Source organism: Eublepharis macularius, chromosome 4 (assembly GCF_028583425.1).
Source record: "Eublepharis macularius isolate TG4126 chromosome 4, MPM_Emac_v1.0, whole genome shotgun sequence".
Classification (NCBI taxonomy): domain Eukaryota; kingdom Metazoa; phylum Chordata; class Lepidosauria; order Squamata; family Eublepharidae; genus Eublepharis; species Eublepharis macularius.
Window position 1 is genome coordinate 105,034,093 of NC_072793.1, and position 25,096 is coordinate 105,059,188.

Consider the following 25,096-nt stretch of genomic DNA (forward strand, 5'->3'; position numbering starts at 1 on the left):
TCCAAGAGACCTCTATACAGTTGATGGATTCGCAACATGTCATGTGAAAAACACTTTTGTGATATCAAAGATGCTTATTAAATCTGCAAGAATTTTAGAGCCAGAAGGAATATGAGTGCCCTAAAGTCGCAGACACAAGAAAATCAAAATTATCCCAAAACAAGCCACACCAATACTCAATTATGTTTGAATTCAAGAAATTTTAGACAGACTATCTAAATCTGGTACAGTATGTACCTAAGCTATTTTTTTCTGTTTCATTGGAAGTAAATTTGAGAGCAAATGTTTTAACAGCTGTCAGTTGTAGGCAGCAATTAGCATGATGGGCACCTCATGTCCCCAAAACATTTTGCAGATGGAAAATACAATTAAAATGGCATCACAGTAGTGATACACAATAATCACTAGCCACTGGCTTGTGTCAACCATGATAATGCAAAACTTATTTAAATTATGCATAAATATGTTACTCAGCAGTAACCTTCAGCTTACTACATTACTTGCCCTTGGCATAGTTTTATAGTTTGAAGCAAACCTGTCAGCTTAAATTTTTTTGAACTTGGAAGTTTCACCTTGTTACCAACTATTAGGCTTCACTAAAAGAATTCAAGATACCCAGGATAAATTTAGGACCCTGTATATTAATTCCCCAAGTATACACTCTCAGTAACAAACAGACACATATAAATATGCAGAATTTATTCTCCTGATTTTATTCCTTCTTTGGAATATTTTGAAAAAAAATGTGTCTTAACAAAATGGATCAGCTTGGTCTCTGTGAAAAATATGGTAGCCAGAGTTGCTATAAAGCACAGTGCTCCCACAGCAACATGACTGAGCCTTGCCATCCAGCCCTTATCACAGCACAGGAATACCTACAAAGGAAGCAAATTGAAATTACTATTTTCAATATTCACATACTTAAGGAATCTAATGCTTCTCTTTACAGAAATACTGTGTAGTTTTTGCACAAACACTTAGAAAACTTTTCACAAATTCTCCACACAACTACAGAATAGTCTAGATCATCTTGTCAGTATTAGCTCTGATAAAACAGATGTGATGTGGCCATCCTGTCATCCTATGGGATCAGAAAGGCTGAGCAAGACAACTGAACATGCTGAGCCATCACAAACACACAATGTAATCTGGACCAGACAAGCTTAATTTGCCGTCCCTGTCAAGTTATCTGGATACATTAGCCCAAAGCAGAAAACAATGCTACAAAGAAAAAGTTAGGAGGACTTATGCATAATACTTTTTAAAATTGCCCTAATAGAAGGAAGACCTTAAGATGTCTGCTGAAAACTGATGTAGCCAATTGCCGCAGGAGCAATTCACCTTCTAAAAAGAGTGAAGTCAGTTGTCAAGACGACAGCAAGTAATTCAATATCATACAGAGGCAATAGTACCAAGGAGGTGTTGGACTGCATTTCCATAACGGAGGGAAAATAAAGGGTCACAGAAAATTGGCTTTCTTGGCTTCGGTAGAACTGCTTTTCAACACTACATCATAGTTCAGTCAATAGGGAATTACCTGTGGCTAACAGATTTCCTAAGAATGCTGAGTAATATTTGGCGTTAATTGGAGTAAGCCCAACAGGAACCATAGTAAAAATGTTTTCTTGAATTCATCGAATGGATGTTCCAGAAATAAACAATAAAATCAGTGTCTATTTGGTAAATTGACCCATCTGGAATACTTTTCCAAATGATTCCAAGTTTGTTTGACCCTATTTGATTTTAGAAAAGAAATCTTTTGGGGAAGCTCTTTTGCAGAAGGCTCTGAAGGTGTAATTTCTTACTGGACAGAGCGTAAGCCAAATTTTTTAAGACTGTTTTAACCGTTTTGCAGGTCGTTGGGACTATTTTGTACCATTCACCATGTCAGACTTCTGCTAGTAGTAAAGTATTATAGAAAAAATGACACAGCAATAATAAACAGCTACATTCTACACCGTTTATATTTAAGCTATTATTCATGGCTATATAGACACATACCCTTAACATTTGTTTTTTAACATAGTTTGTATGCACTATAAATACAGCTTTTTCACTTTCGTTACTTGAAACTACTTATTTACTTCTTGTACTTATTCTTCCATCAAGGAGCTCACGGTAGCCTACTGAGTCTAAGAGGTCTCCTATCCACGAACTTCCCAGATCCAGACCTGCCGAGTTTCAGCAAGTTTACTGTATTATGTGTCCTTTAACCATACCCTGTAGTTTATATAGAAGCAAAGCAAAGCCAAATGCTTTTTAGTCAGTACCACCAACAAAATTTTGTTATTATTGTATTCTGGAAGGATGAAAGCAACACCCACCTCTGAAATACTTGTGACTATTCCGCTGACAACATAAACAAAAATCAGCAATGGTGAAATAAGCAGACCCTTTAAAGGTCTGTAAGCAGTTCCTTCAAAGTATCTGTAGATGTAGTGGACACTGTGCGTTATTCGGATTCCCATGTTGAAGCAGTTTGCTAGGATGAATCCTATGCTGCCTTGCCAATGAGTCAAAAAATAGGACATGCACAAAAATATAAAGGACAAAGCAAGCATGACAAAGTTGTACCTAAAAAGTAAAGAAATTAAGGGAAATAGGTAATATAGTTCAGTATGAATCTCCTACAGATTAGAAAGCCTTGTGATTTAGTAAGAGGAACAGAGGGTTCTTTTTCAGTTACATGTACTGCAAACCTACATCTGGTTACATAAGTAAATCTTGATTGTTTCAAGGGGGCATTAATATGCATTAACTGGTTACAGAACTGCAGCCTAAACTGCATCAATTAGAAACACACGAACAATTGGTTGTCATACAAACCAGGATTCCAATTCTAACCTAAATATTTATTGCCACTACTGATTTTATTTATTTATTTTATTTATAGCTCGCCTTTTCCCACTGAGACTCAGATGGATTTCATAGTGTTAGCCACTGCAATCAATAGGATGAGACATCCAATAAGCAATGTAATAGGACTAGGATTACAGTAGTCTGAAACAAAGCATAAAATATTGGACATGATACATTAACGCATAAAATGGTATTATCTAAGTATGAAATCAAAGTAGTGAGGGTAGGATAGTATATACAACAAAGAGATAATACATACAGTGGCATAGTGTGCCTGCTATATACCATGCCTATACACAGTTTCATTCCCTTTATAAAAGTGCCTTCCTGAACTATTTTATTATAATATAGCCCTATTACCTTTATAAAAATGTTCTCCTGAAAAATTCTGCTTTACAGTTCACAAAATGACAAAAACATAGAAGCCTTTCTGACCAGTTCAGGCAGGCTAGAATGCAATTGATTGAAAGTATTATTCAGAATCACTCCTAATATCCGCTTTGAAAAAATTTTCAGTGAAAATGACCACAATGTTTACTTCTCAAATGAAGAGCTCATGAAAATTCTTCAGAACATCATTTTTTTTATATTATACTATGCCAACTAGAACAGCTGTTCTTAAAAGAACACTGATTATGTTGAATGTTGAGAAATGGTTACTTGGATCTTAAGTGACTGTCTATCAATATTTATTTTTCCTGGTTTGTGGGCTTATAAGAGCATCAATTGATGCCTCAATCAAAACATACACAAATATACATTTAATTTATAAAAATGTTTTTCCATAACATTTTTTCCCCAAAATATATTGACTTGACTCGCTATCATACCATGTCAAGCCAGCTTCATCAGTTCACAAAAATATAAATTCACAGGAAATGTGAACTAATGTGAACTAGTAACTAATACATGTAAATGTGCATTAATTCATCATTATACTCTTTGTCTACAAATCCTTGCTATAAATCAACAAGGATTCTGCCTTTCACTAGAGGATACTTTAACTTTGCTATTGTTGTAGTTTAAAATTAATTAGATCTGACAGCCCTAAGACAGCCTTAAAGATGTATTATGTTGGACAAAAAACAAACGTAAAATTGCACTGTGACAGCAGTAGGCAAAGTGCACTCTATTATCCTAAATATTTAACACAGTATCTCAAAAGAGCACAAAGTTTAACATTTTCAACCATGCAAGTGTTCTCTAAAGACAGGTAAGATCACAATGAGGATTCTGAATTCGTACATCTGCTTCAGCAAATGTAAATTTCAATTCGAACTACAGCTGTACAAGGAGCATCCTACACTGGGCAATTGGGGTCCAACCATCTAGGTGGGCCTGCTTACTATTACAAATTACAAAAACAGAATAGGGGCACTGAGGAGGTCACCTAACAGACTTATTGGATGACACATTTTGGGCCTCTTTTATCCCTTATCTCCAGAAGTGCTGTACAATGAAACAGCAAGGTGAATGCAGAGCCACCAACATTATCATCACATATTCTAGGTGTTGAACTATGCGGCAAAAATATGCAACTGAACAGCATGCAACTGAATTGATAATATGAATCACTTTTTTTGTATTGCAGAATATTACCAGTTATAGGGGTGTTCACTCTCTCTCTCTCTCTCTCTCTCTCTCTCTCTCTCTCTCTCTCTCTCTCTCTCTCTCTCTCTCACACACACACACACACACACACACACACACACACACACACACACACACACACACACACACGGAAAATCTGCGTTGAGATTCAGGGATAAAAAAAATATAGTACCCCTGAAATTTAGGTCAGATTCTTTGATCTAGGTTAGAGAACCCCAGATTTAATTGGCCATTATTCCAAATGGGAAATATGTCCAAGGGTTGGGGAGAGCATTTTTAAAGCAAACTCCATCAAATCTGCAGGAAAACTACTCCATTAAAGACCCCCCCCCCCATTTTCTGGAGGATTGGACCCCCGAACAAGCTGCCACTCTCCATTGTTTCCTATGGAGGAAACATTTCCAAGTCTTATAAACTCTGCAGCATGTCCCCGTGCCTTTGCTTGGGATTCTCTGGTTCGACATTAACTTGCTTGCAAGCTTAACCAACAAATCCCAAAAGAACCAAACTGCAGTAAGGGAACCAATGTTAAACTGAGTATCAGTGTTGAACCAGAGAATCCCAAGAATCCTTTTACTGAAGAAGGAGGGGGGACTGGTTGAGCCATGGAGTTTAAAAGGCAGCCAGCAGCAGTGGCTGTTGGAGCTTGGGTTGAGGGGAGGGGCAAATGGGATGGGAATCCACTCTTCCTGTTGCCTCTTTCCTCGTCAAGCTGCACACTGCTGTCCTGCAACACTGAAGAGTTTGGCTCCATTTGTACCGCCTTCTCACTCCAAGCTGCTCAGTTCTGCTGCGGCTGTCTATGGCCAGACAATTCAGCTCAGCGGTGTCTGGCTGCCCAGACTGGATCCAGGGTTCATCCTGAGGAACCAGCATCGTTGGATTATACTGAATCTGTATAAATCCAGGTGTTTTGCAGGTTCCCAGACCCAAATCACACATCCCTAACCAGTAAATCAGTTGCTCGAGTTATGTGTCTATTCATGGATTCTCCAAAGTATACACTTTTGTGAGTCAAAACTCTCCTTCATCAGACTTGAAGTGAGTTTTGACTAACAAAAGCTTGGAAAACAGCGTTGGTCTTTAAGGTGCAACTGGACTCAAATTCTGTTCTACTACTACAGAGAAACACCCACCTGAAACTATGAAACAATCAAAAATTAAATCTACTCACATGATGGGAATAATTGCAGTAATAAAGCCTCCTGGCTGCCTACTGGACTCAAGAGGCTGGTCCTCCTTCCTACTCATAGTTCCAATTGACATTCTTAGCCAATGTCAAGAAGCAGTCCAGTTCAGTTGCGGAAAATGTGCAAGTTTGTAACAAGTGGTGTTGAGGTATACCCCTCCCTTCCATTTAAGACTGCTACTTGGCTGAACTTGTAAGCTCAGCCAACTAAGCCTTCCTGCTCTACTACAGGAAATCTCAAGAATAAATAGGCTGCAGTAATAAAGCCTGTAGGATGCAGGGGATACTTTATTTATTTATGTACAAGGTTTTTACCCCACCTTTCTGCCCTCATAGGGCCGCCAAGGCAGCTAATAAATCAAAACAAATTAAAATCTCAGGATAAAAACCATTAAAATCAGTACAGAAATACTGATTGGGGCATAGTCCCAATCATTTGTTACTTAATGTGTGTTAATTTTGAATTTGTAAGCCAATATACTGCCTTGAACAGAACTAAGAACAATACAGACAGCTGAAATTATACAGGAATAAAAATAGTAAGCACACTAATGGAATTAAATTAAATTTATCATTTTTAATTTTCTTTTGGGGGGGCGCTAATACGATTCAGTAGAGAGACTATAAGCAGGGGCATGGCCCTCCTATGTTTTAAAAAGCTCTGCTTCAAATTTTAAAAATTATGAAATAAAACTCCTCTAGCCTGAAAAACAACGGCATAAAGACCTAATTGATGTCACCCACACATCTGTATTTTTAAAAAATTGCATACTATCACCAATTAACACATTATCCTCTTGTGCATATGACAAATACAGGCCTTCAACTAACAAAAGGCCAAACTAGATAAAATGCTGGGTATTCCATGACTGAATCACCAAGTGTTTGTTTTTTTAATGCAATTTTTAAAGCATCTGGGCCCTGGATTTAGCTTTAGATTGTGAAGGCAATGAGAGGTTAAGCCTTCCCCCATATTGTGTCATGTCCCCAGTCAGAAATTGGAAAAGCCACAGTTTCCCCTGTTGAGACAAGCACGTAAGTGCCTGTATGTGGATCTGTATGTTTCCCCAGATGGGGCAAACAGTGGGTCTCCAGGGGTGCTTCAGGTTGAGAATGCTAGGGAGAGGCTTAAAACCTACCCCTTTCACAGTTCTAATCAGAATTGGAGCCCATACTCCTGATAACTGGGTTTTTCTTAAAGGTTAGAGCTCTGATCGTAGTTTGGCCTTGAGTTTTAGGAACAGGAGGTGGTGTCGTACACATTCTCAGCCCCCCTCCCACCACCACTGAGGTTAGAAGCATCATGCAATCAGCACCTACCCAGAAGTACCCTCAAAACCTAACCTGACAACTAATTAAAGGTGGTGGTGGAGAGTACTATCAAGTCATAGCTGACTTATAGCGACCCCTGTTGAGGTTTTCATGGCAAGAGACTAACAGATGTGGTTTGCCATTGCCTGCCTCTGTAACCTTGGTCTTCATTGGAGGTCTCCCATCCAATTATTAACCACAGCCAACCCTACTCAGCTTCCAAGATCTGATGAGATCAGGCTTGCCTGGGTTATCCAGGTCAGAGCAACTAAAATATGAAACTCCAAATCCTAAATTAATTTCAGGAACAATTACTGTGTACATACATTGTATATGTAGATTGCTGTGTTGAATGAGACTCATGGCTGATAGGGAAGCCTAGTATCAAGGGCTGGTAAGTAAAAAAGATAGTCAAACATTAGATAGAATTACCCACAAAAGTGATTTCATTTTCTAAGACATAGGATTATATTAAGCAATGCATTATTCAGGATACATTTATAAAAATAGTGGATTCTGTTCATTATCTAAAAATGCAAATAATGTGTACATATTAAAAACCCACCTGTCTACTTCTTCTTTACACATTGAAGCAAATGCAAAACATTCTGTTACTCCATTAACAGCAAGTAGTAAGACATATAAGCTATAGCAACGCAGGAGACTTGGACCTGAGAAAATATTGTGACAAGTGGATTAATAAAATCCTACTGCACAAAAACCATACTGATCTTTGTGCAGTAATGACAATAGTGATATTAATAAATTATAAAAAACATAACAGACTGTCAAGTTATCATCTAAGCTATTCAGAAAATCCTAAATATACCCAGAGTTCTACAATAAAATATATTGCACTTCAGAGAATACCAGTATGAGAAACAAAATAACTCATTAGGGGTACAATTGTGGCTTTTTCTTTTTTCTTAAAGAAAAAAGCAGTAGAGAATGAATGACAACACATTTACAAACAAATTGTGTTTAACAGTTACCATTAACCCTAGTCTCTAAGCCTATGTAGCTAACACTCATGTTCAACAGAAAGATCTACAGTAGAAACAGCCCAACTGTTCAACACTGAAGGCTATTACAGATCTATCAGGAGCCAGATGGCTGCAGCTTATCTGTATATAATTAACAAAATGAGGCATTATTTTCATGAATATGGCAGATACTAAAGTATACCTTATTGACATATTGTACTACTTCCGACATTAATTTCTAATGTATCAATTGAGCCTTAACAAATTTATTATGAACGGGCTTTAGAACAGATACTGCTGCCTTATATCACCAGACCAATGACCCTCCTAGCTTGATACAGTCTTCTTCTATCAGCAGCAGTTCTACAGAGATTCAGTCTTTCCCAATCTAGCTCCCTGGACATGGAAAATCCAGGGATGGAATATGGAACCCTGTGCATACAAGGTATATCTTCTACCTTTCCTCTCACACATGGTGAGTAGGGGTGTGCACCCAAAAAAGATCCATGTTTCCTGCTTCAGGTTTACCAAAGAGGGTTGTAGGAGTCACTACAATCCCCTCCTCCCCCCTCCCATTGGGTAAAAACAGGCAGGAGGCTCAAAGCAGCACTTTCCTTGCCATTTGCAAATGGCAAGAAAAGTGCTGTGGCTGCTGCCTAAAACTTTCCGAAACACTCCGAAGCTTTTGGAAAGCTTTGCTTTGGTATTTCTGAATCGGCTCAGCAATGCTGGGACTGATTCGAATATACCAAATCTACTCAAATTGGGCCCAATTTGGGCTAAAAACACCAATCAAAAACCTGAAGTGCACACCCCTAGTGCTGAGAAACAATAGTTACCTGGGACTTTTGTTTGCTTGCTAATTACAAATAGATCAGTATATTTGCTTTATACAGCTCTAAATGTCAGAAACATATGGGGATAAACTGGAACCCTTAGTAGAATTTTTTTTAAAACTCTGCAAACTATACATCTTGGAGCTCTTAATTTGTTTTTTAGCATCCTGAATTATTCTGTGTTATTTGCAAACTTCACTGCTCACCCCCAATTACAGATCATTTACACACAAATAGCATTGGTCCTAATTCAGATCCCTGGGAAATCCCACTGCCCACTTTCAACCATCGCAAGAACTATATATTTATGCTGTTCCTGTTGTTTAATCCATTACTATCCACAAGAGAAACAATCTTCTTATGGGTTCTAAGTTTACTCACCTTTGGAAGTGACATTGTTCAAAGTTTTTTGGAAGTCTAAGTAAAAATGTCTATCAAATACTTTTATTCAAATGCTAATTAGCCCTTTCAATAAACTCCAAAATGTTGATGAAGTGAGACTCCCTCTTGCATAAGCCACACTGATTCTTCCTCTATATGCTTAATAATTCTATCTTTTCCGTTACATTAATTTATCTAGAATAGATATTAAGCTATTTGGCCTGTAATTCCTCAGAACTACCACCTGCCATCCCTTTCTTTAAAATCACTGTTAAGTCTGCTATTTTCCACTCCTCCAATAGAGCAACTGATGCTAAATTATGTTTCATATTGTTATTAGCAGCTTAATAATTTCACTTTTTTTGTTCCTGAATTCTTGGATTACATTCTGCAGACCTAGTTACTTTTCACCCTGGCATAAAATCTATTCCTCCAACAGGTAGCTTAATTATGTGAAAGGATTTTACTCTGTATTTCAAAGTAACAATTGACATTTTTAAGGAACTTTTTTTTCTTTTCTTTTTTTTAAAAAAGAGTAGCGTATAACCCATTTTTAAAGTTTTTCAAGTGGGCATAGCACCAAGAGTAAAATAACCAAGATTGTTATTATAGAAAGGAACTATTTTTTTTTCAGTAAAGCTCCAAACTAACAATATTAGCAGCACACTTCCATAATGCACGCACGCACGCACACACACACACACACACACGAAAATATATTCCATAATAAACACATACACACAGATACTTTTAAACATAAACACAACTACAACTTTAAGAACTCAAATTATAGAATGTTCACAGACACTTTGTCATTTCTCCCATGTTTATAATGGAATGCAATGGCATAAAAGTGGTATATTAATGTCTCAAATAAGTTATATTTTTCTGGAAAAAAATAAAAAATAAAGATGCATTCACAAAATAATTTGATATATGTGAAACTACTTTTCAGAGACAGCAATCAGCAGATGTTACCAACCTGATCCCAAACTGAGCATTGAACCGCCGTAAAAATCAAGAGCCAACCGGGAATAGGCATAACCAAAAACAGTAATAGTCAGGCCAATCAGAAGCACTAGTTTCAACAGTAATTCTAGGACAGCTGCTGCCATAGAGATATTATCCTAGAAAAAGAGTTGTGATCATTAAGCATACATAATGAAAACATGCTCCAATTGCCATTTTAAATTATATGAAGAATAATTATATTTTACAATACAATGCTTTTACCTAGCTTGTTACTGTCAAATTTGTAATAAATAACATGGACTATTTTGTGTCGCAGAGTACAAATATTTTCAACAGAAACCACATTTACAGAGTGAATGTAATGAAAATTCTGATTTTCTCTTTTTGCAGCCAACTTGCACAGTATCCAATGTGAGACTAAAAAGAGGCCAAAGTGACGAACTTATTCTGCAGATATCCCTTCATTAAGTAAAAGATCAAGAAATAAAATCACTTGAGGAAACGTCTCCAGCCATGGGTCAAGCAGGGCATGGTCTGAGGTCTGCTTCCAATCAATGGTGGAAGCCTTTTAAAAAATAACCTTGTGTTTCTATGTTTTTTGTATTGTGTATATTGTTCCTACTGATGCCAATAAAGGCTAACTGACCGACGGACTAAAAATCATTTGCACAAGCCTGAGTGTAGAGTAAGGAGAGACATAACCCAGTCTTAAGGATACTTTCCTCCACTAATGGAGAATCAACAATGTCTTAAAATTTGAGATTGTACTGCATGATGTACAAGTAGAATTCCAGGAATAATTAATTCTTTGTCTAAATGCAAAACTTTATTTACAGCCCCCTTTTGGGAAATGTATAGACATGCCCTAGCAACTTCAGCAAAATATTAACGCTACCATCTAAGTCTGTGTTCAGTGGTAAACATCTGCTTGGCTGTGGCTCAGTGGCAGAGCATCTACTTGACATACAGAAGGTCCCAGGGTCACTCCCTGGTATCTCCAGTTAAAGGATCAGGTAGTAGGTGATATGAAAGACTTCTCCCTGGGAACCTAGAGAGCTACTGCCAATCCGAGAAGACAAGACTGATCTTAATGGACCAATGGTCTGATTCAGTGTAAGGTAGCTTCAGTTTCATGTAACTATAGCCCAATCTTAACCACGTTTACTCAAAAGCAAGTGCTATTGATTTAATTAAATGAAGCTTCCACTATATATTCTTAAAGCCCATTTATAACCATAGATTCTCATCACTTTAGTGAGAAGAACAAAATTACACTTTGTGTTTTAGAACTACAAACATGATATGTATTTTATTTGCTACCACCGATTCTGCACAATGAATTTTACATTCTTTCCTTCCCCAATTAGTTTTCCAAAGTCTTGTAGTATAAAGCTGCTTTTGAGCAAATAAGACTTGTTTTTATCCATTTTATAAACACAATTAGACTGAAATTACCTTTTTCTGTAACTTGATATTCTTCCCACGTTCCAAAACTTTCGCAAAATAAACATAAAAACTCTCCTCTATAGGCAAAAATATAAATCTAGCTGTCAGTGATCCAAGGTTATTCACTATATCATATACACCTTTAAAATAACAAAAAAATTAAATTCAGTACTTTATTTATTCAAAAACATTATCTTGCTTTTCCAAAAAGAAGAGTCAACATGGTTTACAGACAAGTGCATCATCAAGACATACATACAACATAATACTTCAACAATAAAAACACAAATCAACATATCTTTTTTGCCAAAAATAATTTTCAGACTAACAAGAAAATCAAACCAATAAACAACTTTCCGTATCTTACTACAATCTGTATCTTAATACAATTTGTATCTTACTGCAATCTATTCATTGAAGAGATAATGCAATTATGGAAGCAACTGAAAAAACACCTAAACTCAACATATTTGAGGGGATAAGATGGTAAACGGACAATGCATGTATCTCGAAATAATAAGAAACAGAATGTAGTATAATAACCAGGTGGTTCCAGTTATTTTCAGCTGCATAATTACAATTATATTTTGAGAACCACAATTACAAAGCTCATTTACTAAATGTTTGCAAAGTGTGTTGTATACAAAAATCAAAACTTTTTAAAAAGCTAAAATAATAAAACCATCAACATCAGACTGTAGAGATGGGCACGAACTGGGGGAGAAATGAACCATGCGATTCATGGTTCATCACATTTCACGAACTATGAACTTTCACGAACCTGCCCCGGTTCGCGAACCTGTTTGTTTGGTTCATGAAAACATCACATCCAGGTCAGCAAATCGTCACTTCCGGGCCAGCAAAAGGTCTGCAGGAAGTCCATCCCCTGTTGCCTAGGTAACTGATTGATCGGTACCAGGCTGTCTGCAGTGACAAACCAAAAAATGAACCAAACAAACCAGCCTAACGTTCGTGGTGGTTCGTCAGAAATGGGTTCTGACGAACCGCTGGTTCATGAACCACGAACCGGCCCAGTTCATCAAGAACTTTGGTTCATATTTCGGTTCGTACCCATCTCTAGAAAACAGAAAACAACAGGTCGGATCCCACCAATCATTTGCACTAATAGAAGAGTGGTGATTTTCACTGATTCACCCAAGGTAGACCTGACTTCTCCCTCATGCTATTCCTGAAGGTCCTCTGACCCCAAGGAGCAGCTGTTCAGGAGGTATTTTGGGTTGTAACAGGAAAGCCAAGGCAGAGAAATCATATTGCAAAAGGAAACCAATCAAGTCTTCCTAGTTCATGAGAAACACATTCATTCTGGCTTGCTTCAATTAAAACACAAATTGCTGTATTTTGCACTAACTAAAATTTCTGAGCTAGGGCAGCCCTACCTAGCAGCACACTAGAACAATCCAGTCTAAGCATTACTGCTCCATGGATCAGTATGGTCAGGTCAGCAGTGTTTTAGAAGGGAAAATAAATAATGAACAAACATTTTAAGAAGGCAGTCTTAATAATTATTTTAGAAAGCAAAGTGGGATCAAAACACACCCATAATTCCTCATATGATTTGCAAAAATCAAATTAACATCATCCAAAGTAGGCAGCACAATCTTTCTAGAACATCAGGCTAGCCAATCTGCATCACCTCCATTTTATCTGGATTTGATTTCTCTTTGCTCCCCAGCCAGCCACTTGACCTCAGCCTGTAAGCATTGGCCTAAGACAGTAAAACCACTTATAGAAGCTCAATACATAGTTTGGCATCATCAACATATTGATGAAATCCAACCTAAAAGTTATGGACAACCTCTTTTAGCTGTCTGTCATAGATATTGAAAAACACAAAGCAGCAGATGCTTCCCATAGGACCAATTGTCTCCCATGCAACAAGAGCTGTCATAGATTACTATGCAGAGGCAGGCAGTGGCAAACCACCTCTGTTAGTTAAGGTAAAATGAATTTTTAATACAAATAATAATTAAGACAATCTTTTCAGCTTTGCATAGTAATATAATAAGCTCAGTTGGAATTATAAAGCAAAGCAACCACAGAAAATCCTCAAAGACATTATCATAATATAATCATCAAAATTATAGCCTTCACATATGTATTGCCATCAAATGTTTCTAAAATGCAAGTTTCTAAAATGCAAGTTTGTTAGGCTTCAGAATTTATTTTTATATGCAGCTTTCTTGTAATGTCAATGACAAAATATACTACGTAAACTTTATGACAATTACACTGTGAAATTTTGTAATTGTTTATGCTTACCTTGGTCTCCAAAATTTAGGACATTCAGGAAAGTCATCACATATCTTTCACCTGAAAAATCAGCACTTATTATGAGCATTTGTTGCCCTTTCTATTATACCAGCAAATGACTGTACAATGAGAAACCCCAAAATTGTTATCCTGAGATGTATGCTTGCAATCAAGCACCAAAGAAAACAGGACTTTACACCAAGCACATGTGATTTTTTTTTCAGAGATGACAGGCCCAGCTATTGTGGGGCACTATATGTAGTTGTAAGCTTAAAGTTATCAGTAGCAGTGTGCACCTCAAAAAAATTCAGTAAGTCCAAATTGTTTTTACCAGATCTAAATAAAAACTGGAAATTCCTGAATTCTAAATCGATTCTCTAATTTGGTAATATTCAGCCATTATTCTATATGAAGAAATCATTCTGGGGGCTATCGGGTGAGCAGAGGGGATCATTTTTCAACCAAACTTCACCAAATTTGGAAGGAACTTAATCCTGACTGTCCTCTAAAGACCTCTCAAGTTTCAGAAAGATTGGACCCTGGGGCCAATTCTCTGAGCCCCTGACAAGGTGTCCCCAGCCACTGTCCATTATTCCCTATCGGGAGAAAGTTAAAAGCTGACTCCCACTGCAGAAACACACTGGGTCAAGGCTACCATGGCCAAGGCACATTCCCAAATGCAAGCTGAGCTAATCCCAGAGAAAGCCCAACAGAATCAAACTGAAGCAAGGGAATGGAATCCCCTCAGAACCAAAGTGAAGCAAGGGGACCAACATCATATCAGAGAAATCACATCCATTCCACCCAAACCAAACTGAAGCAAGGGACACTGTTGCAACTAAGCCTAACAGAACTAGTGTCATTCACAGCACAAGGCATTTCCTTGCTTCATTTTGCTTCTGTTGCAACAGTGTCCCTTGTTTCAGTTTGGTATCGGTGGAATAGATGTGATTCTCTGATATGATGTTAGTCCCCTTGCTTCATTTGGTTCTGGAGGGATTCCATTCCCTTGCTTCATAGGGAATAATGGCCTAATTTTACCTAAAATTCCTGAATTAATTTGGTAACATTTGGAATTCCTGTTTTTTTTATTTGGAATACCCAGATTTTACCAAATCAGCCAAAATTTGGTACTTTAATCTGAATTCCGAAGTGAACTGCACACCCTTAGTTATTAGTAACTGCCTAAGACAAAAAAGGAAGATAAAAGGTAAAATCTAAACATAGTAAATAATACAAAAACTTTCTGCTTCAGTTTCATGTGATTCAATGGTTGTTATAATAATAAGCTACCAGAATTCTGTAAAAGTGTTAACTGCTCCAACTCATAGGAAGATGTTCTAATATAAGCATATTACAGCTTGGACTTGCATGAATAGAACAACATTTTAGGATCTCATCTAAGCCTATGTAATCACTACACTGTCATCAAAAGATTCTCAATTATCAGACCAATGGATACTATTATATTCAAAAGTGCAACCAAAACGCTTACAACTATATTAACGGGTAACATCTATAAATAACTATATTTTAAGAAGACCCTAATTCACCTCAAATAAAGCAAATGTGCATTTCCCTGTTACAAAAATGCTTGTGATTGCCTTGCTGTTAGCATTTTAGCACAACTTCGACTTTTTAATGAACATGCAAAACAAAATCCATATACTTCATAAATTGCAAGGAAATAGTACGTTTCTCATGCTGTCTAGTTTTCTTCATAACAATAATATGCTGGAAAGAGCAAATTAGCAGCTATGCTGGGGAACAGGAGAAGTGGAGGCGTCCAGACTTACCGGGCGCCTGTTTGCCGCCATCAAGCTGGGAGGGAGCGAGGTCAGCGTCTTCGTCGTGTCGGCTCATCCGGGGAACTCCCGGGTGGGCCGCCGACAAATCAAATTCAAACTTCGGAGCTGGCCAATCAGGGCGGTCAGGCCGGCTCCGTGGAGGGGCGGAGCGGGGGCTGCAAACCTCAGGTCCGCGGTCTCCACTCAGGTCCGGCAGCTGGGTATTTAACCAGCTGCCGTCCCCGCTCCTCCTCACTTCGGCTCGTCGCGTCTCCCACCCACCTCTCCCTTATTTTCTGTGTTCCATTTTGTCACAACTGTTAGGCGGTGGGAATTGGATCAGATCAGTTTTGGGGGGAGCTGGGGGCCTCCGCGCCCCAGGCTCCCCGTTAGGGGATTCCCATAAGGAATCTTGGGAGTGAGGCTTGGGGTGCATGCCCGGCTCGGGAGGTGCATGCTGGGGTGCATGCCCGGCATCCTCACTCCCAGGTGGCAGGGGAATCACTCAGGGGTGTACACCCAGGTGATCTCCCCTCAAATGTCACTCCTAGGGTTCCCTCCCCCCAGCTGGGGTCTGGGGGGGGGTTTGAGGTCCATCGGCTGGCAGGCGGGTCAGCCGATGTTTTTTCTGGGATCTGATCCACATGCTGTGCCAATACTCCTTTGCTGCTGTTTCAATAAAGTTGTGGCCATGTTTTCTCCAAGCTTGGTGTGGTCTGGGGTTTGTTCAAGCGTCCTCCTCCCTCCCCCATCAGCGCTAGGCGGCAAGAGGATGAACAAGTAAATTGAATTATACTCACCCTCTGTTAAAAGTTGTTTAAGGAATGACTGTTTAAAGAAACTCCAAGTCAGTCTAGCTTCTTTCCAGTCAACAAATTCCTGGAATTTAGACAATGATTCTTTAAGAATTTTAAAACTTTCCAGATAACGTCATGAACGTGGGTTTGCAACATGCCACTCAAGATTGGTGTGCAGAAGACCTTGACATGATACATCCCAGCGTACTTTGGATGTAGGGATCATGTGAACAAACACACAGTAATGAATTCACACACTACAGATACACTCCTGCTCAGTTTCTGTGATCATGGCAGCAATTTTTTGGAGTCATCAAAATGATGGCAACCTCAACAGGACTATATTCATGGAGTATCATTTCATAAAATACAATTATCAATGTGATCTACATACATGCAGCAAGGGAAGATAAATCACATGCAAAACCCTGTGCAAATCAGCCTTTACTGTAAACATCATGCCTATTAGTGCCTGTTGATAGCTAAGTGGTTTGTAGCAATTTCTAGAAATGCAACCAAAACAGCTTTATACATAGAAGTCAAGAACATTGCTGCTTTTAACAAATTTTAAATTTTGTTATTTATCTCTGCAAAACACTCCCCACTCAGTAGAATTAGCTATTATAAGGAGAAGGGCAAAATGATCAATCACAGAATGACAACATTAAACAACAAAACGAACTACTTTAAGAGTTTGTAATACAAACATAGAATCACCAAGTGAAGTTTAAATCTAATATTAAAATGTTTGAAACTGCATTTTTAAAATCAGTACAGTTAATTTACAGTTCATTATTTTTCTTTTTTGAAAAACAGTAGTAGTTTTGCTAGTTTCATACAAACCTTGGAATATCAAGTTTGATCAAAATCAGAATAATTGCTTACAACTTAATACATTCAGTAATAATAGGACCAGAAACCTGGATCTTCTTTTCTATTTTACAGCTTATAGAGCGTATACGCTAGACCACTCAGCATTTTTGCCATCTAAGTTGGGCAGGAAGAAGACCACTCAGGACTGACTAGTCAGCCTCCAAGCAATTAAAAGTAGCTCTCCATTTCACCTCCACTGCTGCTGTAATCACCTTCTAGTCCCTTTCTTTCAAACTACCACAGCAGGTTCTCTTCACTTTCTCTTTCATGTGAAGAAAGAGGCACATGTAGCTTTGCTATGGAGCACTATCAGCACCCTTTCCCATTTGCCTCTCTTCCTCTTCCATGTGCATTTTCACACACGCACACCCTTGCTCTGGATGCTATTGACTCTTTTTCCCTTGCATCAATGCTGCTATTCACTTCTTCCTGGGAAAACACAGAGGCTTTCCCCCCACTGCAGGGCAAGTTACATTTTGGGATGGTGGTTGTATGAGATTCACACTAGGAAGGACATGGGCAAGTCCTCTAATGACTGCACAGTTCTGCTGTAGTAAGAGAGAGGGTGAATTGTTCCCAATTCCATTGATCCCTGAGGGCGTGTGCAACAGTAAGGAGAACAGTTGATGGGATGAATAGCAACAGGCAGTGATTAAAGAACTTCATGACCCCAGTAGAATTATACAGCTGAAGTATTAATTTAAGCATATGGTGATACTCATTGCAGGGATTTGTGTTCTGACATACCTAGTCTAAATATATACCAGAAAAATACATTATTGGAATTTTCAGGTATATTCAGGTATCAAGAACAGTATTTAAGATTTTTAAAATTTTTACTCAGTTATTAATAGTCCACCTTTCTCATGGAGAACCAAGGCAAGATTACACAGTACAAGTGAATACAATACAATCAATAGCCAAGACATTCACTGAACAAAGTGCAATAACGAAAAACAGTTAAGACATTCCAGGAAATGTATATAATAGAAAATTTAACAGAAAATTTGAATGCAGAGAATGCTAAATCTTAATGCACAAAATATTGGGATTCATAATTCACAGTGCCTTCCTCAGTACCTCTAAGGGCAATGTGTAGCGTCCTCACCCCTTGGGAAGGCAGGAGATCCCATTCATTGGCTGGCCAGCCACTGCCTCCACTGTTAGCCCTGAGCAATACCCACCCACCAACAAAGGGGCAGGGAAGAAGCATGAGATGGTGCCAGACTGGAAATGAACATTAATAAAAACATATAAAAAGAAAAATTAAATGATTTTAAAAATTTATATTAAAACTAAACAAAAACTTTCACTATATAGAAATGACTTGCTCAATCTGGTCAGTCTTGATTAGAAACTTTTCTTGTGGTAAAATACTTAAAGCTGTTCTACTTACTTCATCATGCATCAAATTAGGTAAAATAGATGTCACTCTGGTAACTGGAAATGATTTTTTGGTTGCTTCAGGAGAACCCAAAAACTTCATAAAATACACTGTGTAGCACATCACCAAAATGCTGGTATATAAAAGCTGGAAAATTAAATTTTCATCAGTTGTACAGCCTAAAGATTATTGCAGCAACATTGCCACCTGAATATGAAAACAGAGTGCTAATTATGTTCAGATGTCAATGCCAGGGTTAAGTGATTGCACTGACATGCTTGTGGCACAAACAGTATTTTGACTGTTTCAAGAATTAGTACCCACATATGGGTGCTGTCAATACAGCAACAGTGGTATGCATTTTTGAACCACTGCAACTGTAGTGACCACATAAACAGTACACATATGAATTACACAATTTGTGAGATCAGGCATGTTACACAAGAACCATGCACTCTTATGGGGCAACCATATATGTGACCCCGAGCTATATTTAAGAATTAATATGAACAGCAATTAAAAGGCTAAAAAAAATTAATATCACAAAGATCATTCAATTATTTAGCATGACTCTAAGCTTATTTATAGCCTTTCCGATTTCCAATTTTATTTTTACATTTAATTCAAATTAATGCCCTATGAGGGCAGAAAGGTGGGGTAAAAATCTTGTGAATGAATGAATGAATGTAGTTTCAAGTCATACCTGGGCCAGAGAAAAGATGTAAAGCCCCCAGTGAGGGTACAGTACTACTAGAATAACTGTCAAAATACATTTGCAAATGACTGAGAGACTTTCAGCAATTACCTGCAAAGAATATACAAAAAGAATGTTAAGTACTGATACTGTGGATTGTATCCGACCAAATATATACACTGACAAAAAGGAAGGCGATATTTGGGGTTCCCATAGAAAACCTCCAACTACTTCTGGGCTACTCCCAGAAACAGCTTTAGGGCTGCAAAGGAAGGGAAGAATTGAAGACGTTTTGCTCTAATTATGGAAATTATTCTATCAGTGCTAATTTTCCATGGAATCCAGGGCTATGTTCCTAACTGCAATTTTTAGGTGGATCAAATTCAAAAATTATGTGATTATCAAATACTATCTTTCAAACATTTCTAAGAACGTTTAACTATGCACTGTCACAAACAGCAGTAGAAACTGAGGGTAACTTGCACAATACACATATACACTTTTATGTTTTTTACAGGCTCAAAAAATAGTTTAGGTCAGCCATTGCTCTTAAATTAGTACTGCATGCAGGTAAGTGCTGGAAACAACAAGATTTTTGCTATTTAATATCACAGTATCCCAACTTTAAAATTTCTCACTCAAAATTCAGATTTATTTTTAATAATTTACTGTTTTGTTCAGTCCATATATTACTTTACCACTGCACTATAAAATTCAGGTCATAAACTATACACCATCTGTTCTAAAATAATCTCATTAAAGTTTTAAAAAACTATTTTACAGCAAGTAATATTAAGCTCACAGCTTTTGCTCAGATGTTATATAGTATATCAACGTACTCAGCAAAATGCAAAACCCTGGGTACAAGATGTGATATAGTGTGACCAGCAACAGATGCCAAAACAGTACATAAACTATGGTTTATCATAACATTTGAATGCAGTCATTTTTTCCAAAAAGAGTCCTCTTTTAATCTTCACATTAATAATAAAAAGTTTCTGCACAAATTTTACTAACCTTTAGTTTTACAAATAAGTGTACCTGGGCTAAAACCCAAAAAGGTTCGCCAAAGAGTTCAACCACAGCCGAAAGACCAAAGGCAATAACTCCAAACTGGTAGTGAGGAACAGCATTTCCATCAGGAATTTCAAGTATATCTAGCCAGACCCAGCCTAGGAATACAGACCAACATATACCCAAGGGAACTCTACAAAAAATGAAGACAGCTTCCTTAGACCATTTCATATTTTGTCCTTTTCTTTTCAACAGCCAAAAATTGAATGTTTGAAAAAATGTTGGCAGATAAAAATCAACACAAAAACACATGCGTTAGTTTTCCCTATGTCTGTATGAACAAGGCAAAACTAAGTAGTGGTTTGGAGCCAGTGATCCGTCTCCAGAAGGGGATGACAATCACAGATGTCCCCCACTTTCCCTTCCCCCTAAAAGCCCTGTCCAGCCCTAGGAAATTCCTGGGGGTGCAGGACCTGTGTAGAATAACAGATATGCAAGTCAGTGGGCTGCAATAAGGATAGGGAAAGGGTGAAATTGTACTTCATGACTTTCCCATCAGAAGAAAAGCCTCTTCCATCAGTGAAAGAGGGAGCAATTTTCCTCCATCCTCCTGCTCACTGCATGCACACCTCAACCTGAATTACTATTACTCCATGTGGGTCTCATAACCTCAGGAATCAACTTTCACAGGGTCAGAAGCGACTGCTGGAGGGTGTGTAAGAAAGCAACAAAGATCCACAACCCTTGCTTACAGTACATTATTCTGAATGAACTGGAAAATCTAACATCAGTTTTAAGATGCCTAAATGCAAGAAATCTAAGGTTTTCCACTTAATGCCTCTTCATTCCAGCATAGCTTTTTGGACAATAAATCAGGAACTACATCAATCCCCAACTGTTTCACACAAACATAGTAGTTAAGACATGGATTAAATCTACAAGATTAAATCTACAAAATTTAATCCACAAGGACTTGCAGAGGACATCTCGTTTTCCCCTCCCCCTCTATTCCCTCTTTCCCTGAAAGCCTCCAAAGCCTTTCCCCCTTTCTTGCTTCTTTCTTTCTTTCCTTCCCACCCACCCACCTCTTTATCTCCTCCCCTCCCCCATCCTGGTCTTCAGTTTTCCCTCCTTCCCTGCTAGCCCTGGCAGCCTCTCCTGGGAAAAGTCTGACCAGGCCAGCCACCAGGCCAGGCCCAGTTGTGCGGTGAGGAATCCACAAGGACTTGTGAAGAGCACTTCTATTTTCCCTTCATCCCCTTCCCCACACTACTGCCTCTTTCCCTACTCTTGGCAGCAACCATATCCTCATTTTTTCCATGTTTCCTTATCTTTTCCCACCTACCTGTCTTCAGCTATACTAAATTTTTAATACATTTATATCCCACTTTTCTCCACAATGTGGACCCAAAGCTGCTTACATCATTCTCTTCCATTTTATTTTCACAACAACTGTGAAGTAGGTTAGGCAGAGTGTGTATGACTGGCCCAAGATGACCCAGAAAGATTCCATGGCAGAGTCTGCCTGATCCTAATTCAGTACTGTAACCACTACACAACACTGGCTTGGGAGAGTCATGGAACTCGCAGAGTATCAAGTCACCTATGGTTGCTGCCAGGCCTGGCCCTAATGTCCTCCCTCAAAGGCCAAAACAGCCCTGGAAAGGGCCCCGCACCCTCCCCCTTGCCTTTTACTGACTGAAACCAAGGCTTCAACTGGCTCTCTAGCAACAGTCATAGACGGCATTTGCTTCTCAAAGCTACATGCCCTGCTTCTATTACTGCAAGGGGGAGGATGGAGGGTTAACACACACCCCAGTCTGTGTATGTGTGCGTGCATGCACACACACACGCGCGCACATGCATGTGCCTCTGTTTTAGATCTCAGATTTTTCTGCAATCCTAGTGCTTTTCTCAGATTTAGAGAAAAACATGTCTTACCTGTTCAGGGCTTCAGTCTCCAGATCCTATACCTTTCCTCGAGGCATGCTTCTCCTCAAGGCACTGTGAAGGCAGAAGTAGCTAGAGCTAGAGGAAGCAGAAGACAGTACCCAGAGAGAACCATACATAGAGGAAACATATAAGATCCAAGCCAAAGATTTCATTTCTGAATAGAAATATACTAATTAAAGATTTTAAATTCCACCTTAACTACTATAAACTAAATCCTTGCTCTTTGACAAAGTCATTATTTTTAAGACTAAGCTACTTTGGCTTTTTAAAAATGCAAAAGATAACAATTAAAAATAATTCACATCCTTTCATGTTAGCTTTCCATTAACAACTGTTTCCAAAACAACTAACAAAAATGATGGTGTTTCTTTTTTTTAAACCTCTTTGCCTTTCAAATGAGAAAAGATAAAGTGTACTGACACAAACAAGTATGCTTTCTGAATCTAAACATTTCCACCATACCATCTAAACTTACGTTAGCCACAAAAGATTAAAGGTTTTGGTCCAGTTCCTCCTTGTACTTCCACTCAGACAAGCTCTGCGGAATGCCTCCCTGGCTAAGAAAACGACTGTAGAGTAAAGCAGTGTTAGCCTAAACAAAAAAGACAAAAAAGTAATTTCAACATAAACTACAACAACATAAACATGGGTGAGAGTACAACAATCCAAGAATAAACCAAACCTGATTCCCAGCCCAAAAACTGATTCTGAGAGATTTTATCTGTAAACTCAAACTGAAATTAACCTAAAATCACCTGAGTCTTTTGAACCTGAACCAGAACTGAATGCCTAAGCAGAAAGCATTGGTTCCAGTTTAGTTCTGGTTCACAGAGGGGGTAAAAAAATCACTGAAGTTATTTGGGAGCTAGTGCTCAGATTCAGTTGGACTCCCCAATTATAACTGATTCCAAAAGAAGCAGCAGGCTTATTGAACTTGTTCTGTCACCACAAGAACGCATAAAATGGGAACTACTGACCACTACATTATCAGATCACCAGACATAATATTATATTGCTGCCAGAGACAACATTTATGAAACTGTTCATTATCATGGCCACTTTTGCAGTACCATGAACGCGTTCAGTTTTATAACTCCTTGAAAACAATCTTTTCCAAATTTTGTATTTCATTCATTCAGGCATTTACATAAGCGGGCATTTACATATGTAACGAACATTGTTCTACTAAGTCCCATTCTACCCATTGTCCTCTCTCTTCAGGACCCACTTTGGAGCTGAGAGAAAGGTTAGCTATAAATATTTTAATAAATTAATAACTGTGAACCCTGACCTAGATAGCCCAGGTGAGCCTGATGTCATCAGATCTCAGAAGCTAAGCAAGGTTGGCCTTGGTTAGTAACTGGATGGAAGACCTCCCATGAAGACTAGGGTCGCAGAGGCAGGTAATGGCAAACCACCTCTGTTAGTCTCTTGCCATGAAAACCCTGCCATGGGTCGCCATAAGTCAGTTATGACTTGAGGGCACTCTCCACCACAAAACACTGAACAAATCCCAACATCTGTTACAGTAACTTTGGTCATCCTAGTCAAGATTAGAGATGAGCACGAACAGAAAAAAAAACCAAACATGATCTTCGTTGCCATTCACAAACAGGGACTCACAAACAACCACAGACATAGCCCTGTTCACGAACATGTTCGTGGTTGGCTGTTCATGGGGGCCAGCAGGCTCTCCTCCAGCCATTATCCGAGTTTGGTCAAGATCCCTACTACACCACTCCCAGACACCTGACCTGAGCAGCACCAGGAAAGGTACCAATAAATAATAGCTTGGCTCAGAGCCTGGCAGCAGCCCTGGAACCTGAAGGAGTAGATCCCTATCCCACCACACACAAAGAAAATTCAAGCTCCAATGCACTCTCTCTAGCAAAATGCCAACAGCAACTGTCTCTCCCTCTCCACTGTCTGCAAAGTCAGAGCTAGGAGCCCCCCTCCCCCCTGCTCTTTGCTCACTTGTTGTAACAAATTTGGAGCTCCACACTTAAAAGGAAGACCTGCCTATCAGGCTAAACTGGGCTTAGATTGGGGTTTCCAGGGCAACAGCAGGAGTTTAGACAGAGTTCAGACAATCCCTACCTAAGTTGCCAAGGGAATTGATTGCAGGTGCCAGACTGTCTGGCTTGACGAACAGCAATGAACAATGCTTGCAACGACCACCTGTTCATTTAGAATGGGGCCTCACAAACAGCTTGTTCACAAACAGCAGATTGGGCTGTTCGTGGCCTTTTTTTGTTCGTATTGCTGTCCATGCCCATCTCTAGTCAAGATCTAATGTTCTGTATAACTTTTCAGTGCCCCGCCCCCGCCCCAGCTCCAATAAGCCATCCCCAAAGCTCCAGAGAGCTTCAGAAACAGAACCTCAGAAACAGACCAGGGGAGTGGGGGGAGAGAGTCAGCACACACAAACCCCTTCCCTACTCTTTGCAAAACTTAGTGTTCCCAAGCATGGCCTTCACTGGATCTGGCCTCTGTGTTTTGAAATTCTGCTAGACATCTTAATAAAAAATGTAAAACATAAAGCAAACTGGAATGCTGTCACATATGTGGACAAAGCAAGCTTAAACTGCTGTTGGTTTCTAACTATTATATGCAATTATAATCTGTTGGGTTAACATTTTAGGAAGAAAGGCAGGCTATACATGAAGTAAAAAAACAAGTGAAATAATGTTTAAGACAATGAACAGTGCAATCCTATACAATTACTTCAATCTAAG

General features: G+C 38.7%; 1 protein-coding gene across 2 annotated transcripts in view; it reads right to left on the reverse strand.

Annotated features, from left to right (window-relative positions):
- Positions 1-682: 682 nt before the first annotated feature.
- The window catches only part of RFT1 (RFT1 homolog), a 26,818-nt gene continuing 2,404 nt past the window's right edge, over positions 683-25,096 (reverse strand). For both annotated transcript variants that reach the window (XM_054975281.1, XM_054975283.1), the window contains 11 exons: positions 22,837-22,953; positions 20,412-20,601; positions 19,404-19,505; positions 18,713-18,847; positions 16,447-16,525; positions 13,869-13,919; positions 11,598-11,728; positions 10,153-10,297; positions 7,536-7,641; positions 2,325-2,574; positions 683-875 (listed from right to left, as the gene is read on the reverse strand). In XM_054975281.1, the coding sequence (XP_054831256.1) occupies positions 699-875; positions 2,325-2,574; positions 7,536-7,641; positions 10,153-10,297; positions 11,598-11,728; positions 13,869-13,919; positions 16,447-16,525; positions 18,713-18,847; positions 19,404-19,505; positions 20,412-20,601; positions 22,837-22,953 (1,483 nt within the window). In that variant the 3' untranslated portion in view covers positions 683-698. The remainder of the gene's footprint in view (positions 876-2,324; positions 2,575-7,535; positions 7,642-10,152; positions 10,298-11,597; positions 11,729-13,868; positions 13,920-16,446; positions 16,526-18,712; positions 18,848-19,403; positions 19,506-20,411; positions 20,602-22,836; positions 22,954-25,096) is intronic.